This window comes from Poromitra crassiceps, assembly GCF_964638095.1.
Source record: "Poromitra crassiceps genome assembly, chromosome: 3".
NCBI classification, from domain to species: Eukaryota; Metazoa; Chordata; class Actinopteri; order Beryciformes; family Melamphaidae; genus Poromitra; species Poromitra crassiceps.
This window is the reverse complement of record NC_139625.1, coordinates 47,893,043-47,908,759: the sequence shown is the minus strand read 5'-3', so window position 1 is coordinate 47,908,759 and position 15,717 is coordinate 47,893,043. Positions and strand designations below refer to the sequence as shown.

Genomic DNA, 15,717 nt, shown 5'->3' with positions numbered 1-15,717 from the left:
GTGAAGGAAGCCATGCCCTCTCTCTGTGTTGTGAAATCGATCCGGCCGCTCGCTCCATGGTGTGTTGCGTTCATGCGAGTCCCCCCTGTGTCGCAAGTAGTAATAATAATAAATATGGGATTTATATAGCGCTTTTCAAGGACTCAAAGATGCTTTACACTAAACCCTAAAAGGGCGGGGCGACGAAGGTGCAACAGACAATGGACACACACGACAAAGACACACAGGGATATGCAGGGGGAACTTAAGAGAAGGCAGAGGAGAAGAGATGGGTCTTGAGGCGGGATTGGAATACAGTGAGGGACTCTGATTCTCTAATGTCCCGGGGGAGAGAGTTCCAGAGCTTGGGAGCTGCCCTGGAGAAGGCTCTGTCACCGAAACTGGTGAGGTGGATCTGAGGGCCCGGGAGGGTTGGTAGGGGGAGAGGAGGTTGGTGAGATGTGGGGGGGCCAGTTGGTGAAGAGCTTTGTATGTGAGGACGAGGATTTTGTAGGTGATCCGGGAAGAGACGGGAAGCCAGTGGAGTTGTTGTAGGACTGGGGTGATGTGGTGCCAGGATTTGGTGTGGGTGAGGAGTCGGGCGGCTGCATTCTGGACCAGTTGGAGTCTATTGATGAGGGTGGAGTTGATGCCATAGAGAAGTGAGTTGCAGTAGCCGAGATGGGAGGAGATGAAGTCGTGGATGAGTGTTTCGGCAGCAGGATGAGGAAGGGAGGACCGGATCTTGGCAATGTTGCGGAGATGGTAGAATGAGGATTTGATGACTTGGTGGATGTGGGGCTCAAGGGAAAAGGTGGGGTCGAGGATCACACCAAGGTTGCGTGCCTGAGGAGATGGGGAAACAGTGGTGCAGTCGATGGTGAGTGAGGGGTTGTTGAGTTTGCTGAGGGTGGATTGGAGCCAATGAGGAGTAGTTCAGTTTTGTCACTGTTGAGTTGTAGAAAGTTGTGTTGCATCCAGACGTTTATTGCAGACAGGCAGGAGTTGATATGGGAGAGGGGTGGGTTGTGGGGGGATTTGGTTCTGAGGTAAATCTGGGTGTCATCGGCATAGCAGTGGAGGTTGAGGTTGAAGTGGCAGAGGATATGACCGAGGGGGAGGATGTAGATGATGAAGAGGAGTGGGCCGAGTACAGAACCTTGAGGGACACCATGTGTGACTGTGGAGGGGGCAGAGGAGTGATTGTGGAGGGAAATGAAATGAGAGCGGTTGGAGAGGTAGGACTGGAGCCAACTGAGTGCGGTGCCTTCGATACTGAGAGCTTTGAGACTAGACAGCAAGATGGTATGGCTCACGGTATCGAAGGCTGCACTCAGGTCGAGGAGGAAGGGGGTCAAGGGAGCAGGTTGTGGGTTTGGATGAACTGATGAGTTTGGAGATGGTGGAGGGTAGGGCTGGGCGATATGACGAAATATATCGTTTTCACGATAGAAAATATCGTTTCATATGATGCTCTATCATTTATATCGTTGTGTTGCAAATCACTCTTTATGGCAATATTGTCCGTCATTTGGACGACGCTGTGCTTTCGTCATTCTGTGTTTGTTTTTTTACTCACGTCCACACACGCACCAGACTCTGTCAACAAGCCGAGTGGCACAAATCAGCTGGTGAGTAAAGAGCACGGAGAAGTTACATCCGCCTAGTCTACCCAGGCATTTTCGCTGTGTTAAGTCCTTGTTTGATATTTGCGTGTCTCGTAATGTTAAACCTGGCAAAATGTCTTCTCTCATCCTCTTGTCATCCCAAGGAAATCCATTGAGGAGCAGACAACCAAATGTCTAGCTTGCTAAAGCTAGCTAGTTAGCTTTAGCTTATAGCTTTCCTTGAGTTGTGTTTGTTAGATAACCAGGAAATCCCAGAGTGGAGTATTTTTGTTGAGTGAACTGAACTGGTAACATGGAAATCCCGAAGTGGAGGATGTTTGTTCCTTTATCAACGAACTGAGAGAACTGGACTGAACTATAAATAACTTTTAATCTACCCATTTTGCTCTAATGTAATCTTTGAAAATTGAACTGGTGGTGTGGTTCAGTTTGTGTTTCATTCTACTACCTTGCAACAAATTATACATTTGTGTTGCAACTTGTAAAGAATAGCCATGCTTATCTGTATTCTGAATGCATGTATCCTTTGTGGGATTTGACATTGACAAGATTTTAACTGGTTTAACCGCTACATAAATAAATGGCCATGTGGTCATTTTATATAAACTATAAATTGAATTTACAGAAAATATGCTATATCGTGATGTATATCGTTATCGGGATATGAAATGACCTATATCGGGATATGAGATTTTGGTCATATCGCCCAGCCCTAGTGGAGGGGGCAACTGGAGTGAACCGGGAGAGACGGCAGTGTGGGGGAGGAGTAGGGAGGTCAAGAGGGATGGAGAGGAGAGGGGCTGGGATGGGGGCTGCTGGGTCAGACACGGGGGACAGTGACTGATGAATAGTGGTGATTTTGTCTGCAAAAAAACTGAAGGAAAGAATTGCACAGGTCAGATGTAGATGGAGGTAGAGAGGGTGTCGGTACGGGGCTTGAGGAGGTTATTGACAGTGGTGAAGAGGGTTTTAGGATTATGGCTGGGGTCATTGATGTTGGTGGAAAAGTAGGCAGACTTGGCAGCAGTGAGGGCTTCTTTGTAGGTGGAAAGGTGGAGTTTATAGGCTTCAAGGTGGACAGTGAGTGAAGTTTTCTTGCATAGTCGTTCCAGTTGGCGGCCAGTTTGTATAGTGCGGAGGTGAGGTGTGAACCAGGGTGCAGAGGTGTTGAAGGAGACGGTTTTAGTTTTTCAGGGGGCGAGTGAGTCCAGCGAGGCAGACAGTGTGTTGTTGAGAAAATTGGTGAGATCATCAGGTGAGGTGGAGGCTGGGTCCAGGGTGAGAGCTTTGGTAAGCAGGTCTGAAAGTTGGAGGGGTCAATTGATTTTGTGTTAGGGAAGGTTATTTCTCTGAGGAGTTGGGGACGTGGGGATGGGGATGAAATGGTGAACTAAACCGGTAAGTATTTATTAAGAAATAGTAGTTCATGGGGGGAGTAGTGAAGGCGGGGGGGGGGGGGGGGGGGGGGGGGGAGAGACAAGTAGGGAGACCAGGGTGTACCATGCCGCAGAAGGGTGAGAGGGTTTAGTAGGGGAGCCATAGCGATAGTTGACAGGTGAGTGAGTGGGGAACGTTAGCAATAGCAGTAAACACGGAGGGGGTGAGTGAGTGGGATGTAACGTTAGCAATAGCAGTAAACACGGAGGGGTTGTTGAGCTACTCACGGTACCGAGGGGAATTGAATGAGTGCAGTCAGGGGAGGGTGAAGTCCAGAGGATTGAGGAAAAGTCCGGGAAAATGAGTAATCCACTAGTGAGGGACTCACATGAGTAGCCATTGCTAACTCACTCTCTGGAGCAGCAAACACACACGCGCGCACATGCACACAGTTTTAAACAGGACCACGGTGAAGTTAGTTTTAAACACGACCACACGCTGACGTTTTTTCACTTTTGAAGCATCTTGTGAAAATTGTCATTTAATAAAATCGCATTTATGCTTCAAAAGTCATAAAAGTGGTCCTCACTAGTGAAGATTATCTTGCTGAACACAAACGTCACTGTTTCATAAACTTTTGTTGACCGCAGAGACCTTATTTCAAGCATTTAACCAAAATCCCCAAGGAACCGGAAGTGCTAGCATCCAGGTCTTCCAGACTCATTCCTGTGGGATTCTATAAAGGGACTGTGGCTCACCTCTGTACGGGTTGGTGGGGCTGAGGTAGTCGTCGGGCAGTGGGACATTGGGCTCTCCCTTCATGCCCCAGGACAGGTGCTTGAGCTTCTTCAGCTTGGTCAGCATGTTGTGGAAGGCGTCGCGGGGCACGGGGCGCACGCCGTCCAGCAGCCCGTAGCCATCCCCCTGCTGGTGGTACAGCAGGTACTGCAGGTTCACCAGGAGAGACACCGACTCGATGAAGGCCACCGTGCATGGCAGGCGCACGTTGCACACACTCAGGTGTGTCAACTGGTGCTGCGCGAAGTCCGTCAGAGTCTGGCCCAGCAGCGGCTCGTACCTTGGGGTGGGACAACATATCAATACTGGAACAGGGTTTGACATTAAGGCTGCTTTCTCACTGGGAACGATTGCTTTCGTTCCGTTCGGTTCCGCACTCGGGAACGATTGCCCCCCTGACCCTCTCCCCCGCTGGTCAGCTTTCACATTACAACATTTCTTCCGCGCTCGGAAACGGAACAGAGTGCACTCGCATTATCAACTATGCCTGGAGTTTATCGTCGCCCGTTTGTTGTCTATGTGGTTCGGAACGGTTGACTTTCACACTTGCAAGTGTTCCGTGCCTGGGCCCGCCAAAGCACTCCCCAGACCACCTTTTCAAGTGGATCCTGTCACAACGGAACGGTACGCAACGTTCACACTCGTCAAATGTTCTGAAACTGGGGTCAATTTAGGGACTCGGGAACGGTACCGGGGTGCAAGTGGGAAAGCACCCTAAGGGTTGCCAGGTTGCCATTGGCAAACATTTTGAGAAATTGGCAAGAAATTCTTGGCCTTTGGTTGCCATCAGTGGCAACTACTTTTTAAGGTAAAAAATAGGGACAACAAACAGCAAAACGTGCATTTATATTGCGGTTACAGTCAACACTCAAATTTATGTTGAGATTCTATGTACACCGGCGGAAAAAACAACAACAACGTTGCTATCTAACAATTTTACAGCAATTGCACTGTGGACCAATGTTGCTATTGTTAATACACAATTTGATGTGAGACTGGGTTGTTGTAGCTGATTGAGTAATTAGATAATTTATGGCTGAATTTTTGCTAAATGTTCTATAAGCCTGTGGAGATTGAACAGGAATAACTGGGCGAAGAGAATGAATGATAGAAACTCTTACATCTTCATTATAAGCTAGCTGACATACAGTGATGGGCAAGCTACTTGGAAAATGTAGTAAGCTAAGCTATCAGTTACTCTCGATTAAATATAGCTAAACTACATTGAAGCTATCCCCAGAGAATGTAGCAAGCTAAGCTACGAGCAACGTGGAAAAAGCAGCTTGCTACATCAAAGCTACTTTTTTCTCACATTGAATCAACTTCATGTCCAAGAACAACTTTCCACCAAACAAATAGGCAGACAAAAGAAAATCTAATTTTGATTGTTTATCACTCTAAAGGTGGGAATGGTGGTCATGCTACTTCGAAACTTCGACCAGCAAAACGGACACTGCAATGGGTCGAGGTATCTCATCGAGCAGATCCTGCCCCATGTCTTGGTTGTAAAATCTGTGGTTGGTGTCAACGCTGGACGCAGACTACTCATTCCACGCATCCCCCTATGCCCATCTGATAAGGTGTTCTTTACTCTGACCCATCGGCAGTTTCCGGTGAGACCCTGCTTCGCCATGACTGTGAATAAGTCTCAAGGGCAGTCGCTACAGCGTGTTGGGGTCTTCTGCAAAAGAGACTTCTTCAGCCACGGTCAGTTCTACGTGGCGGCCAAAAGGGTTTGGAGATCAAGCGGGCTTCGCATTCTTGCTCTTGATGAAGAAACAAAGAAGCGCTGCTTTCTCAGCAATGTTGTTTATGATGAGGTCCTGACAAAATTGAGGTAGGTAACATTTCTGAACTGCTGAGCGAGCTGTTTCAAGCCAGCAGCGATGTTGTTTATGATGAGGTCCTGACAAAACTGAGGTAGCGAACGTTTGTGAACTGCTGAGGGGGCTGTTTCAAGCCAGCAGTGCTGTCCTCCTGAAAAACTGCTGAGTGTGCTGTTACAAGCCAGCAGTGCTGTCCTCCTGAAGTGTCTGAAGTTGTTGGCATCTAGATGTATTTCAATTTCTATACTGTTAGTGGCCCATTGTGATCCTGAAGTAATTTAAGGTGTTAGCATCTAGGTATTTCTAAAGCCGTTTTCCCACATGCGTACCGGAAAATTACCTGTAAGTCAATATCGGACATTTCCCTTCACACTTCGGCTCGCAGGCTTTTCCTGTATGTTGGGGGGGCGGGGGGAGGGGGGAGCTTATTTGGGGGGTCGGCAAAACTCGAAATAAGTTCGCTTGTCAGTTGTCACACAATAAATCACACTCGTTTGACTTAAGAGCAGCGTCAAGCCGCCAGCGTAATAAACACAGCCGATTTACCCCCTCCCCTCTCTGCTCGAGAGCAGCAGCCACGGACAGACACAGCGAGAAAGGCTTGCAAGCTGCTCAACGCTTGTATGTATGTAGAGAAAGCAAATGCACAAAGCGAAATGTGGAAGTAGTTTGCTTTGATGTGCGCGAATGATTAGATGATGCACTTTGAAGAAGTTGGGATCCGTGTCTGAGAGAAATAGTTGCTGGTTCGATGTTTATCCGTTCACCTGCGTCGCGTTGAAGCACTTTTTACAGACTGGCTTCGTTTGATGTGTCCGGGGTTGCCTTCGGAAATCAGCAAGCTGACATACTGCTCTTATTAGGCTATCACAAGATCATTTCGCCAGTTTGCTTTAATGTGCGCGAATGATTAGATTATGCCCGCTGGAACATTAAGCAACGTGTGTAGGCTACTCCTCGCCCATGATTGAAGGACCGCTGTCGCGGAAAATGACTGGACCCGTTTCCACTTGCGTCCCCTTAAGAGCATACCGCTCTTCTGACTGGATCGAAACTGGTGAAATGTCGGGGACGGGGTCGCGCTTATACCGGCACAACGACTTTCCCACATGCAGGCATTAGACCACGTTCCGGTCATTTTGCGGTACAAAGCGCATGTGGGAAAAGGGCTTAAGAGTTATACAGAATTCGGTTTGTGAACTGCTGAGCGGGCTGTTTCAAGCCAGCAGTGTTGTCCTCCCGAAAAACTGCTGAGCGGGCTGATACAAGCCAGCAGTATTGTCCTCCTGAAGTGTCTGGGGTTGTTAATGTCTAAGAGTTGTTCTTCACATTACGGTTTGTGAACTGCTGAGCAGTGTCAGCCATCCCGGTAGCTTGATTTTACTTGGCCTGCCGTATGAGGCCTCTGAAGCACAGGGATCTTTCTTATTTATTTACGATCTTTATTTGGTGCACATCAACTCCCTGACATTTCAACACCAACAGTGTCTTCTTTACAGTGAAAGGCATTACATTCACAGTGTGTTTACAATTGTACTCAGTCTTTATTCTATTTTTATCTTATTTTACCTTTATCTTTCTATCTTAATTTTTTACTGTATATATTTAGTTATGAGAAATGTTGTCTAATTGGGAGAAAAAGGTGGGAAATGGGGGACCAATTTTTTGCAATAACAATTAAAATCTCTATCCTGTGTTTCTGTTCCATAATGTTCCTTCTGATCTTTGTGTCTTCATTAATCTCACTTTACCTTATTTATTTTGTTGCCTGACCTGTGTAAGTACTTTATTCTCTTTTTATCCTACTTTGTTTTGATCTAACTTTTCCTTTCTTTTCAAATTTTATTTCATTTTCAGTATATTTCACTGTACAGTATTTATTTAGTTCTGATTAAGAGATGTCCAGTTGAGAGATGAAGCATCAGGGGACCAAAAAATAAATCTACCCTATGTTTCGGTTCCATTCAGCATGTTGTTAATGGCTCAAGTATTTCCTTCATGGTCAATTATGGCGCTTCTTATCTTCATGTCTTAACTAATCTAATTTTAACTTAGATTCCTGTATTGCCTACCCTGTGTAAGTACTTTATTGTATTTCCTATTTTAATTTGATCTTATTTTCCCATTATCTTATGAATACATTTTATCTACTGTATATATATATTTTTTTTTAGCTCTGATTAAGACACTTTTTCGGGGGTAAGGGGGGGTAATGTGGGACAAAACCTGGATCCTCTGAAACAGGAACCCAGCACTGGTGTGATACCGGACTGAACCGCCCACTGGATTAAAGTATTAACATAATGACAAAAATATCAATAAGCAATTAAGGTGTGTCTTTTAGCCTGGGTAAACCCAGCCTTCAATGTGACGTCACAGGCTATGCCTGTAGCCTAAAGTCTTCGTGACTGATAGCACATAGGTCACGTGGAGGCTGGGTTTACCCAGGCTATCTGTCTGTATAGCCACTTTCAGACATGAACTCCGGATCAGGTGAGGGTTGCTTCCCACTGAGCCTGCCCCGGATGATACGTGAAGTGTACCCTTTCAGGCATGAGGCATGTTGCTTTCACACATGAGTAGCACCTCCACAGAGTTTGTAAAGTAGAGAGGGGGCGGGGGCGGGGGAAATTTGGCATTCAACATTCAACAAACTATCACGACATGCAGTCTGAAAACAAGTTGCTAAAAATACATAATGGGCGATAACTGCCTAACGTTCACAGCATATAATCGTTTGTGCATAACGTTAGTAATTAATTAAACAACACTACAACTCACGCCCAGATGCATCGATTTCCTCGAGTCTCAAGCACTACAAAGAAAACAGACGACGCTGAAGTTGGCATCCGATTCGCAGCTCCCGATTGGAATTTTCCAGTCCACCTTAAAAAGTGGAATAACGCCTCTAGATGGCGTGGTTCGACCATTTTCAAGCGAGTTCATGAACTGGAAAACATAGGTATATAGGAGGGATATGTTTTGAGAATACATTATAGAATGAATCCTGCATTTTGTTCATTTTTAATGTTGCATGCAATTCTTATTGACCTCAAAAAGGTTCTCCTATTGGTGTAAACAGCTGGAAAAAAGAGTTGATTTCACAGCTTTTGCCCATCTAGACTGCATAAAACCACGTCCAACTCACAGACCATTACACTTATTCTTGTCAAACCTGGCCTAGATTATAAAGGGGACATTAGACTCTCATTCTGGCACAGTGGCTGATTTGTGAAACATATTTCTGATTTGTGAAAGTGCTATAATTGCAGTTTTCAACTGATTTTGAGCATCTAGACCGCATCAAACCAGGTCCAGCTCAAAGACCATCACTCTAATTCTTTTCAAACCTGGCCTAGATTAGAAAGGGGACATTAGACTCTTATTCTGGCACAGTGGCTGATTTGTGAAACATATTTCTGATTTGTGAAAGTGCTATAATTGCAGTTTTCCGCTGATTTTGAGCATCTAGACCGCATCAAACCAGGTCCAGCTCAAATATCATCACTCTAATTCTTTTCAAACCTGGCCTAGATTACAAAGGGGACATTAGACTCTCATTCTGGCACAGTGGCTGATTTGTGAAACATATTTCTGATTTGTGAAAGTGCTATAATTGCAGTTTTCCGCTGATTTTGAGCATCTAGACCACATCAAACCAGGTCCAGCTCAAACACCATCACTCTAATTATTTTCAAACCTGGCCTAGATTACAAATGGGACATTAGACTCTCATTATGGTCCACTCCCAGATTTGTGAAACATATTGCTGATTTGTGAAAATGCTATAATTGCATTTTTCAGTGGATTTCAAGCATCTAGACGGCATAAAACCAGCTCCAACTCACAGACCATTACACTTATTCTTTTCAAACCTGGCCTAGATTACAAAGGGGACATTAGACTCTCATTATAGCACAGTGTCTGATTTGTGAAACATATCGCTGATTTGTGAAAATGCTATAATTGCAGTTTTCCGCTGATTTTGAGCATCTAGACCGCATCAAACCAGGTCCAGCTCAAAGACCATCACTCTAATTCTTTTCAAACCTGGCCTAGATTACAAAGGGGACATTAGACTCTCATTCTGGCACAGTGTCTGATTTGTGAAACATATTTCTGATTTGTGAAAGTGCTATAATTGCAGTTTTCCGCTGATTTTGAGCATCTAGACCGCATCAAACCAGGTCCAGCTCAAAGACCATCACTCTAATTCTTTTCAAACCTGGCCTAGATTACAAAGGGGACATTAGACTCTCATTATGGCACAGTGTCTTGATTTGTGAAACATATTTCTGATTTGTGAAAGTGCTATAATTGCAGTTTTCAACTGATTTTGAGCATCTAGACCGCATCAAACCAGGTCCAGCTCAAAGACCATCACTCTAATTCTTTTCAAACCTGACCTAGATTACAAAGGGGACATTAGACTCTCATTATGGCACAGTGGCTGATTTGTGAAACATATTTCTGATTTGTGAAAGTGCTATAATTGCAGTTTTCCGCTGATTTTGAGCATCTAGACCGCATCAAACCAGGTCCAGCTCAAAGACCATCACTCTAATTCTTTTCAAACCTGGCCTAGATTACAAAGGGGACATTAGACTCTCATTATGGCACAGTGTCTGATTTATGAAACATATTTCTGATTTGTGAAAGTGCTATAATTGCAGTTTTCAACTGATTTTGAGCATCTAGACGCATCAAACCAGGTCCAGCTCAAAGACCATCACTCTAATTCTTTTCAAACCTGGCCTAGATTATAAAGGGGACATTAGACTCTCATTATGGCACAGTGGCTGATTTGTGACATTAGACTCTCATTATGGCACACTGGCTGATTTGTGAAATGTTTATTCTATTTGTGAAAACTGAAAAAGAAAATGTTGATTTCACTGTTTTTTTTTACCACCCAGGTCCAGATCAAAAACCACTACACTCAGACGAACAGCTGCACCTCGAGTCATCAGTCCGTCAAGCTCCTGAACTCTTACTAGACTCTGGACTAGATTACATATTATACATTATGTATTAAGAGGGTCTGGAGTGGGCAATTGTAATTTCCACTTCGAAAGGTGCATGGTATACACATGAAAAGGACAGAGTAAAAATATTCTTGTGAGGGAAGCAACAATAGGCTATTGTATGTTCATGTAACATATGCAGTCAAGCTGCAGCTACTTTATAATTTAATGTTGTAATTTAATGTTCCGTGTCAGGTTTCTAGCCTGTTGTTGAGGCCTGCTGTGGTTGGGGAATAAGAGGGGGGGTTTGAGCTTTGTAAGCGGAAGGACTCCAAACTATGAACTTGCGAGTCGACCAGGGTGATGGGGGTAGGTGGGCCTATGTTCCTCATGTAATTCACAACCATCTTTCCAGTGTCTTTAGAGCATTAATCTCCAAGTTGTTTTGATTGCACCAAGTCACCAGATGGTCAACTCTGAGGGTGGTGTCATCCACGAAGTTCAGGAGCTTGACGGACTGATGACTGGAGGTGCAGCTGTTCGTCTGAGTGTAGTGGTGTTTGATCTGGACCTGGGTGGTAAAAAAACCAGTGAAATCAACATTTTCTTTTTCAGTTTTCACAAATAGAATAAATGTTTCACAAATCAGACACTGTGCCATAATGAGAGTCTAATGTCCCCTTTGTAATCAAGGCCAGGTTTGAAAAGAATTAGAGTGATGGTGTTGAAGTTAACCTGGTTATATGCCATCTAGATGCTCCAAATCAGCTGAAAACTGCAATCATAGCATTTTCACAAATCAGCGATATGTTTCACAAATCAGACACTGTGCCATAATGAGAGTCTAATGTCCCCTTTATAATCTAGGCCAGGTTTGAAAAGAATTAGAGTGATGGTGTTTGAAGTTAACCTGGTTATATGCCATCTAGATGCTCCAAATCAGCTGAAAAGTGTAATCATAGCATTTTCACAAATCAGCGATATGTTTCACAAATCAGACACTGTGCCAATTTGAGAGTCTAATGTCCCCTTTGTAATCTAGGCCAGGTTTGAAAAGAATTAGAGTGATGGTCTTTGAGCTGGACCTGGTTTGATGCGGTCTAGATGCTCAAAATCAGCGGAAAACTGCAATTATAGCACTTTCACAAATCAGAAATATGTTTCACAAATCAGCCACTGTGCCAGAATGAGAGTCTAATGTCCCCTTTGTAATCTAGGCCAGGTTTGAAAAGAATTAGAGTGATGGTCTTTGAGCTGGACCTGGTTTGATGCGGTCTAGATGCTCAAAATCAGCGGAAAACTGCAATTATAGCACTTTCACAAATCAGAAATATGTTTCACAAATCAGCCACTGTGCCAGAATAAGAGTCTAATGTCCCCTTTCTAATCTAGGCCAGGTTTGAAAAGAATTAGAGTGATGGTCTTTGAGCTGGACCTGGTTTGATGCGGTCTAGATGCTCAAAATCAGTTGAAAACTGCAATTATAGCACTTTCACAAATCAGAAATATGTTTCACAAATCAGCCACTGTGCCAGAATGAGAGTCTAATGTCCCCTTTGTAATCTAGGCCAGGTTTGAAAAGAATTAGAGTGATGGTCTTTGAGCTGGACCTGGTTTGATGCGGTCTAGATAGGCAAAATCAGTTGAAAACTGCAATTATAGCACTTTCACAAATCAGAAATATGTTTCACAAATCAGCCACTGTGCCAGAATGAGAGTCTAATGTCCCCTTTGTAATCTAGGCCAGGTTTGAAAAGAATTAGAGTGATGGTCTTTGAGCTGGACCTGGTTTGATGCGGTCTAGATGGGCAAAATCAGCGGAAAACTGCAATTATAGCACTTTCACAAATCAGAAATATGTTTCACAAATCAGACACTGTGCCATAATGAGAGTCTAATGTCCCCTTTGTAATCTAGGCCAGGTTTGAAAAGAATTAGAGTGATGGTATTTGAGCTGGACCTGGTTTGATGTGGTCTAGATGGGCAAAATCAGTTGAAAACTGCAATTATAGCACTTTCACAAATCAGAAATATGTTTCACAAATCAGACACTGTGCCATAATGAGAGTCTAATGTCCCCTTTGTAATCTAGGCCAGGTTTGAAAAGAATTAGAGTGATGGTCTTTGAGCTGGACCTGGTTTGATGCGGTCTAGATGCTCAAAATCAGTTGAAAACTGCAATTATAGCACTTTCACAAATCAGAAATATGTTTCACAAATCAGACACTGTGCCAGAATGAGAGTCTAATGTCCCCTTTGTAATCTAGGCCAGGTTTGAAAAGAATTAGAGTGATGGTCTTTGAGCTGGACCTGGTTTGATGCGGTCTAGATGCTCAAAATCAGCGGAAAACTGCAATTATAGCACTTTCACAAATCAGAAATATGTTTCACAAATCAGCCACTGTGCCAGAATAAGAGTCTAATGTCCCCTTTCTAATCTAGGCCAGGTTTGAAAAGAATTAGAGTGATGGTCTTTGAGCTGGACCTGGTTTGATGCGGTCTAGATGCTCAAAATCAGTTGAAAACTGCAATTATAGCACTTTCACAAATCAGAAATATGTTTCACAAATCAGCCACTGTGCCAGAATGAGAGTCTAATGTCCCCTTTGTAATCTAGGCCAGGTTTGAAAAGAATTAGAGTGATGGTCTTTGAGCTGGACCTGGTTTGATGCGGTCTAGATAGGCAAAATCAGTTGAAAACTGCAATTATAGCACTTTCACAAATCAGAAATATGTTTCACAAATCAGCCACTGTGCCAGAATGAGAGTCTAATGTCCCCTTTGTAATCTAGGCCAGGTTTGAAAAGAATTAGAGTGATGGTCTTTGAGCTGGACCTGGTTTGATGCGGTCTAGATGGGCAAAATCAGCGGAAAACTGCAATTATAGCACTTTCACAAATCAGAAATATGTTTCACAAATCAGACACTGTGCCATAATGAGAGTCTAATGTCCCCTTTGTAATCTAGGCCAGGTTTGAAAAGAATTAGAGTGATGGTATTTGAGCTGGACCTGGTTTGATGTGGTCTAGATGGGCAAAATCAGTTGAAAACTGCAATTATAGCACTTTCACAAATCAGAAATATGTTTCACAAATCAGACACTGTGCCATAATGAGAGTCTAATGTCCCCTTTGTAATCTAGGCCAGGTTTGAAAAGAATTAGAGTGATGGTCTTTGAGCTGGACCTGGTTTGATGCGGTCTAGATGCTCAAAATCAGTTGAAAACTGCAATTATAGCACTTTCACAAATCAGAAATATGTTTCACAAATCAGACACTGTGCCAGAATGAGAGTCTAATGTCCCCTTTGTAATCTAGGCCAGGTTTGAAAAGAATTAGAGTGATGGTCTTTGAGCTGGACCTGGTTTGATGCGGTCTAGATAGGCAAAATCAGTTGAAAACTGCAATTATAGCACTTTCACAAATCAGAAATATGTTTCACAAATCAGCCACTGTGCCAGAATGAGAGTCTAATGTCCCCTTTGTAATCTAGGCCAGGTTTGAAAAGAATTAGAGTGATGGTCTTTGAGCTGGACCTGGTTTGATGCGGTCTAGATGGGCAAAATCAGCGGAAAACTGCAATTATAGCACTTTCACAAATCAGAAATATGTTTCACAAATCAGACACTGTGCCATAATGAGAGTCTAATGTCCCCTTTGTAATCTAGGCCAGGTTTGAAAAGAATTAGAGTGATGGTATTTGAGCTGGACCTGGTTTGATGCGGTCTAGATGGGCAAAATCAGTTGAAAACTGCAATTATAGCACTTTCACAAATCAGAAATATGTTTCACAAATCAGACACTGTGCCATAATGAGAGTCTAATGTCCCCTTTGTAATCTAGGCCAGGTTTGAAAAGAATTAGAGTGATGGTCTTTGAGCTGGACCTGGTTTGATGCGGTCTAGATGCTCAAAATCAGTTGAAAACTGCAATTATAGCACTTTCACAAATCAGAAATATGTTTCACAAATCAGACACTGTGCCAGAATGAGAGTCTAATGTCCCCTTTGTAATCTAGGCCAGGTTTGAAAAGAATTAGAGTGATGATCTTTGAGCTGGACCTGGTTTGATGCGGTCTAGATGCTCAAAATCAGCGGAAAACTGCAATTATAGCACTTTCACAAATCAGAAATATGTTTCACAAATCAGCCACTGTGCCAGAATAAGAGTCTAATGTCCCCTTTCTAATCTAGGCCAGGTTTGAAAAGAATTAGAGTGATGGTCTTTGAGCTGGACCTGGTTTGATGCGGTCTAGATGCTCAAAATCCGTTGAAAACTGCAATTATAGCACTTTCACAAATCAGAAATATGTTTCACAAATCAGACACTGTGCCAGAATGAGAGTCTAATGTCCCCTTTGTAATCTAGGCCAGGTTTGAAAAGAATTAGAGTGATGGTCTTTGAGCTGGACCTGGTTTGATGCGGTCTAGATAGGCAAAATCAGTTGAAAACTGCAATTATAGCACTTTCACAAATCAGAAATATGTTTCACAAATCAGACACTGTGCCATAATGAGAGTCTAATGTCCCCTTTATAATCTAGGCCAGGTTTGAAAAGAATTAGAGTGATGGTCTTTGAGCTGGACCTGGTTTGATGCGGTCTAGATGCTCAAAATCAGTTGAAAACTGCAATTATAGCACTTTCACAAATCAGAAATATGTTTCACAAATCAGACACTGTGCCAGAATGAGAGTCTAATGTCCCCTTTGTAATCTAGGCCAGGTTTGAAAAGAATTAGAGTGATGATCTTTGAGCTGGACCTGGTTTGATGCGGTCTAGATGCTCAAAATCAGCGGAAAACTGCAATTATAGCACTTTCACAAATCAGAAATATGTTTCACAAATCAGCCACTGTGCCAGAATAAGAGTCTAATGTCCCCTTTCTAATCTAGGCCAGGTTTGAAAAGAATTAGAGTGATGGTCTTTGAGCTGGACCTGGTTTGATGCGGTCTAGATGCTCAAAATCAGTTGAAAACTGCAATTATAGCACTTTCACAAATCAGAAATATGTTTCACAAATCAGACACTGTGCCATAATGAGAGTCTAATGTCCCCTTTATAATCTAGGCCAGGTTTGAAAAGAATACGTGTAATGGTCTGTGAGTTGGACGTGGTTTTGTGTGGTCTAGATGATCCAAATCAGCT

General features: G+C 43.4%; 1 protein-coding gene across 1 annotated transcript in view; it reads right to left on the bottom strand.

Annotated features, from left to right (window-relative positions):
• LOC310773458 (uncharacterized protein) overlaps window positions 1-15,717 on the bottom strand; it is a 43,199-nt gene that overhangs the window by 11,713 nt on the left and 15,769 nt on the right. Inside the window, exon 3 of the mRNA XM_083633342.1 lies at window positions 3,743-4,062. Within this exon, the coding sequence (XP_083489468.1) occupies window positions 3,743-4,062 (320 nt within the window). The remainder of the gene's footprint in view (window positions 1-3,742; window positions 4,063-15,717) is intronic.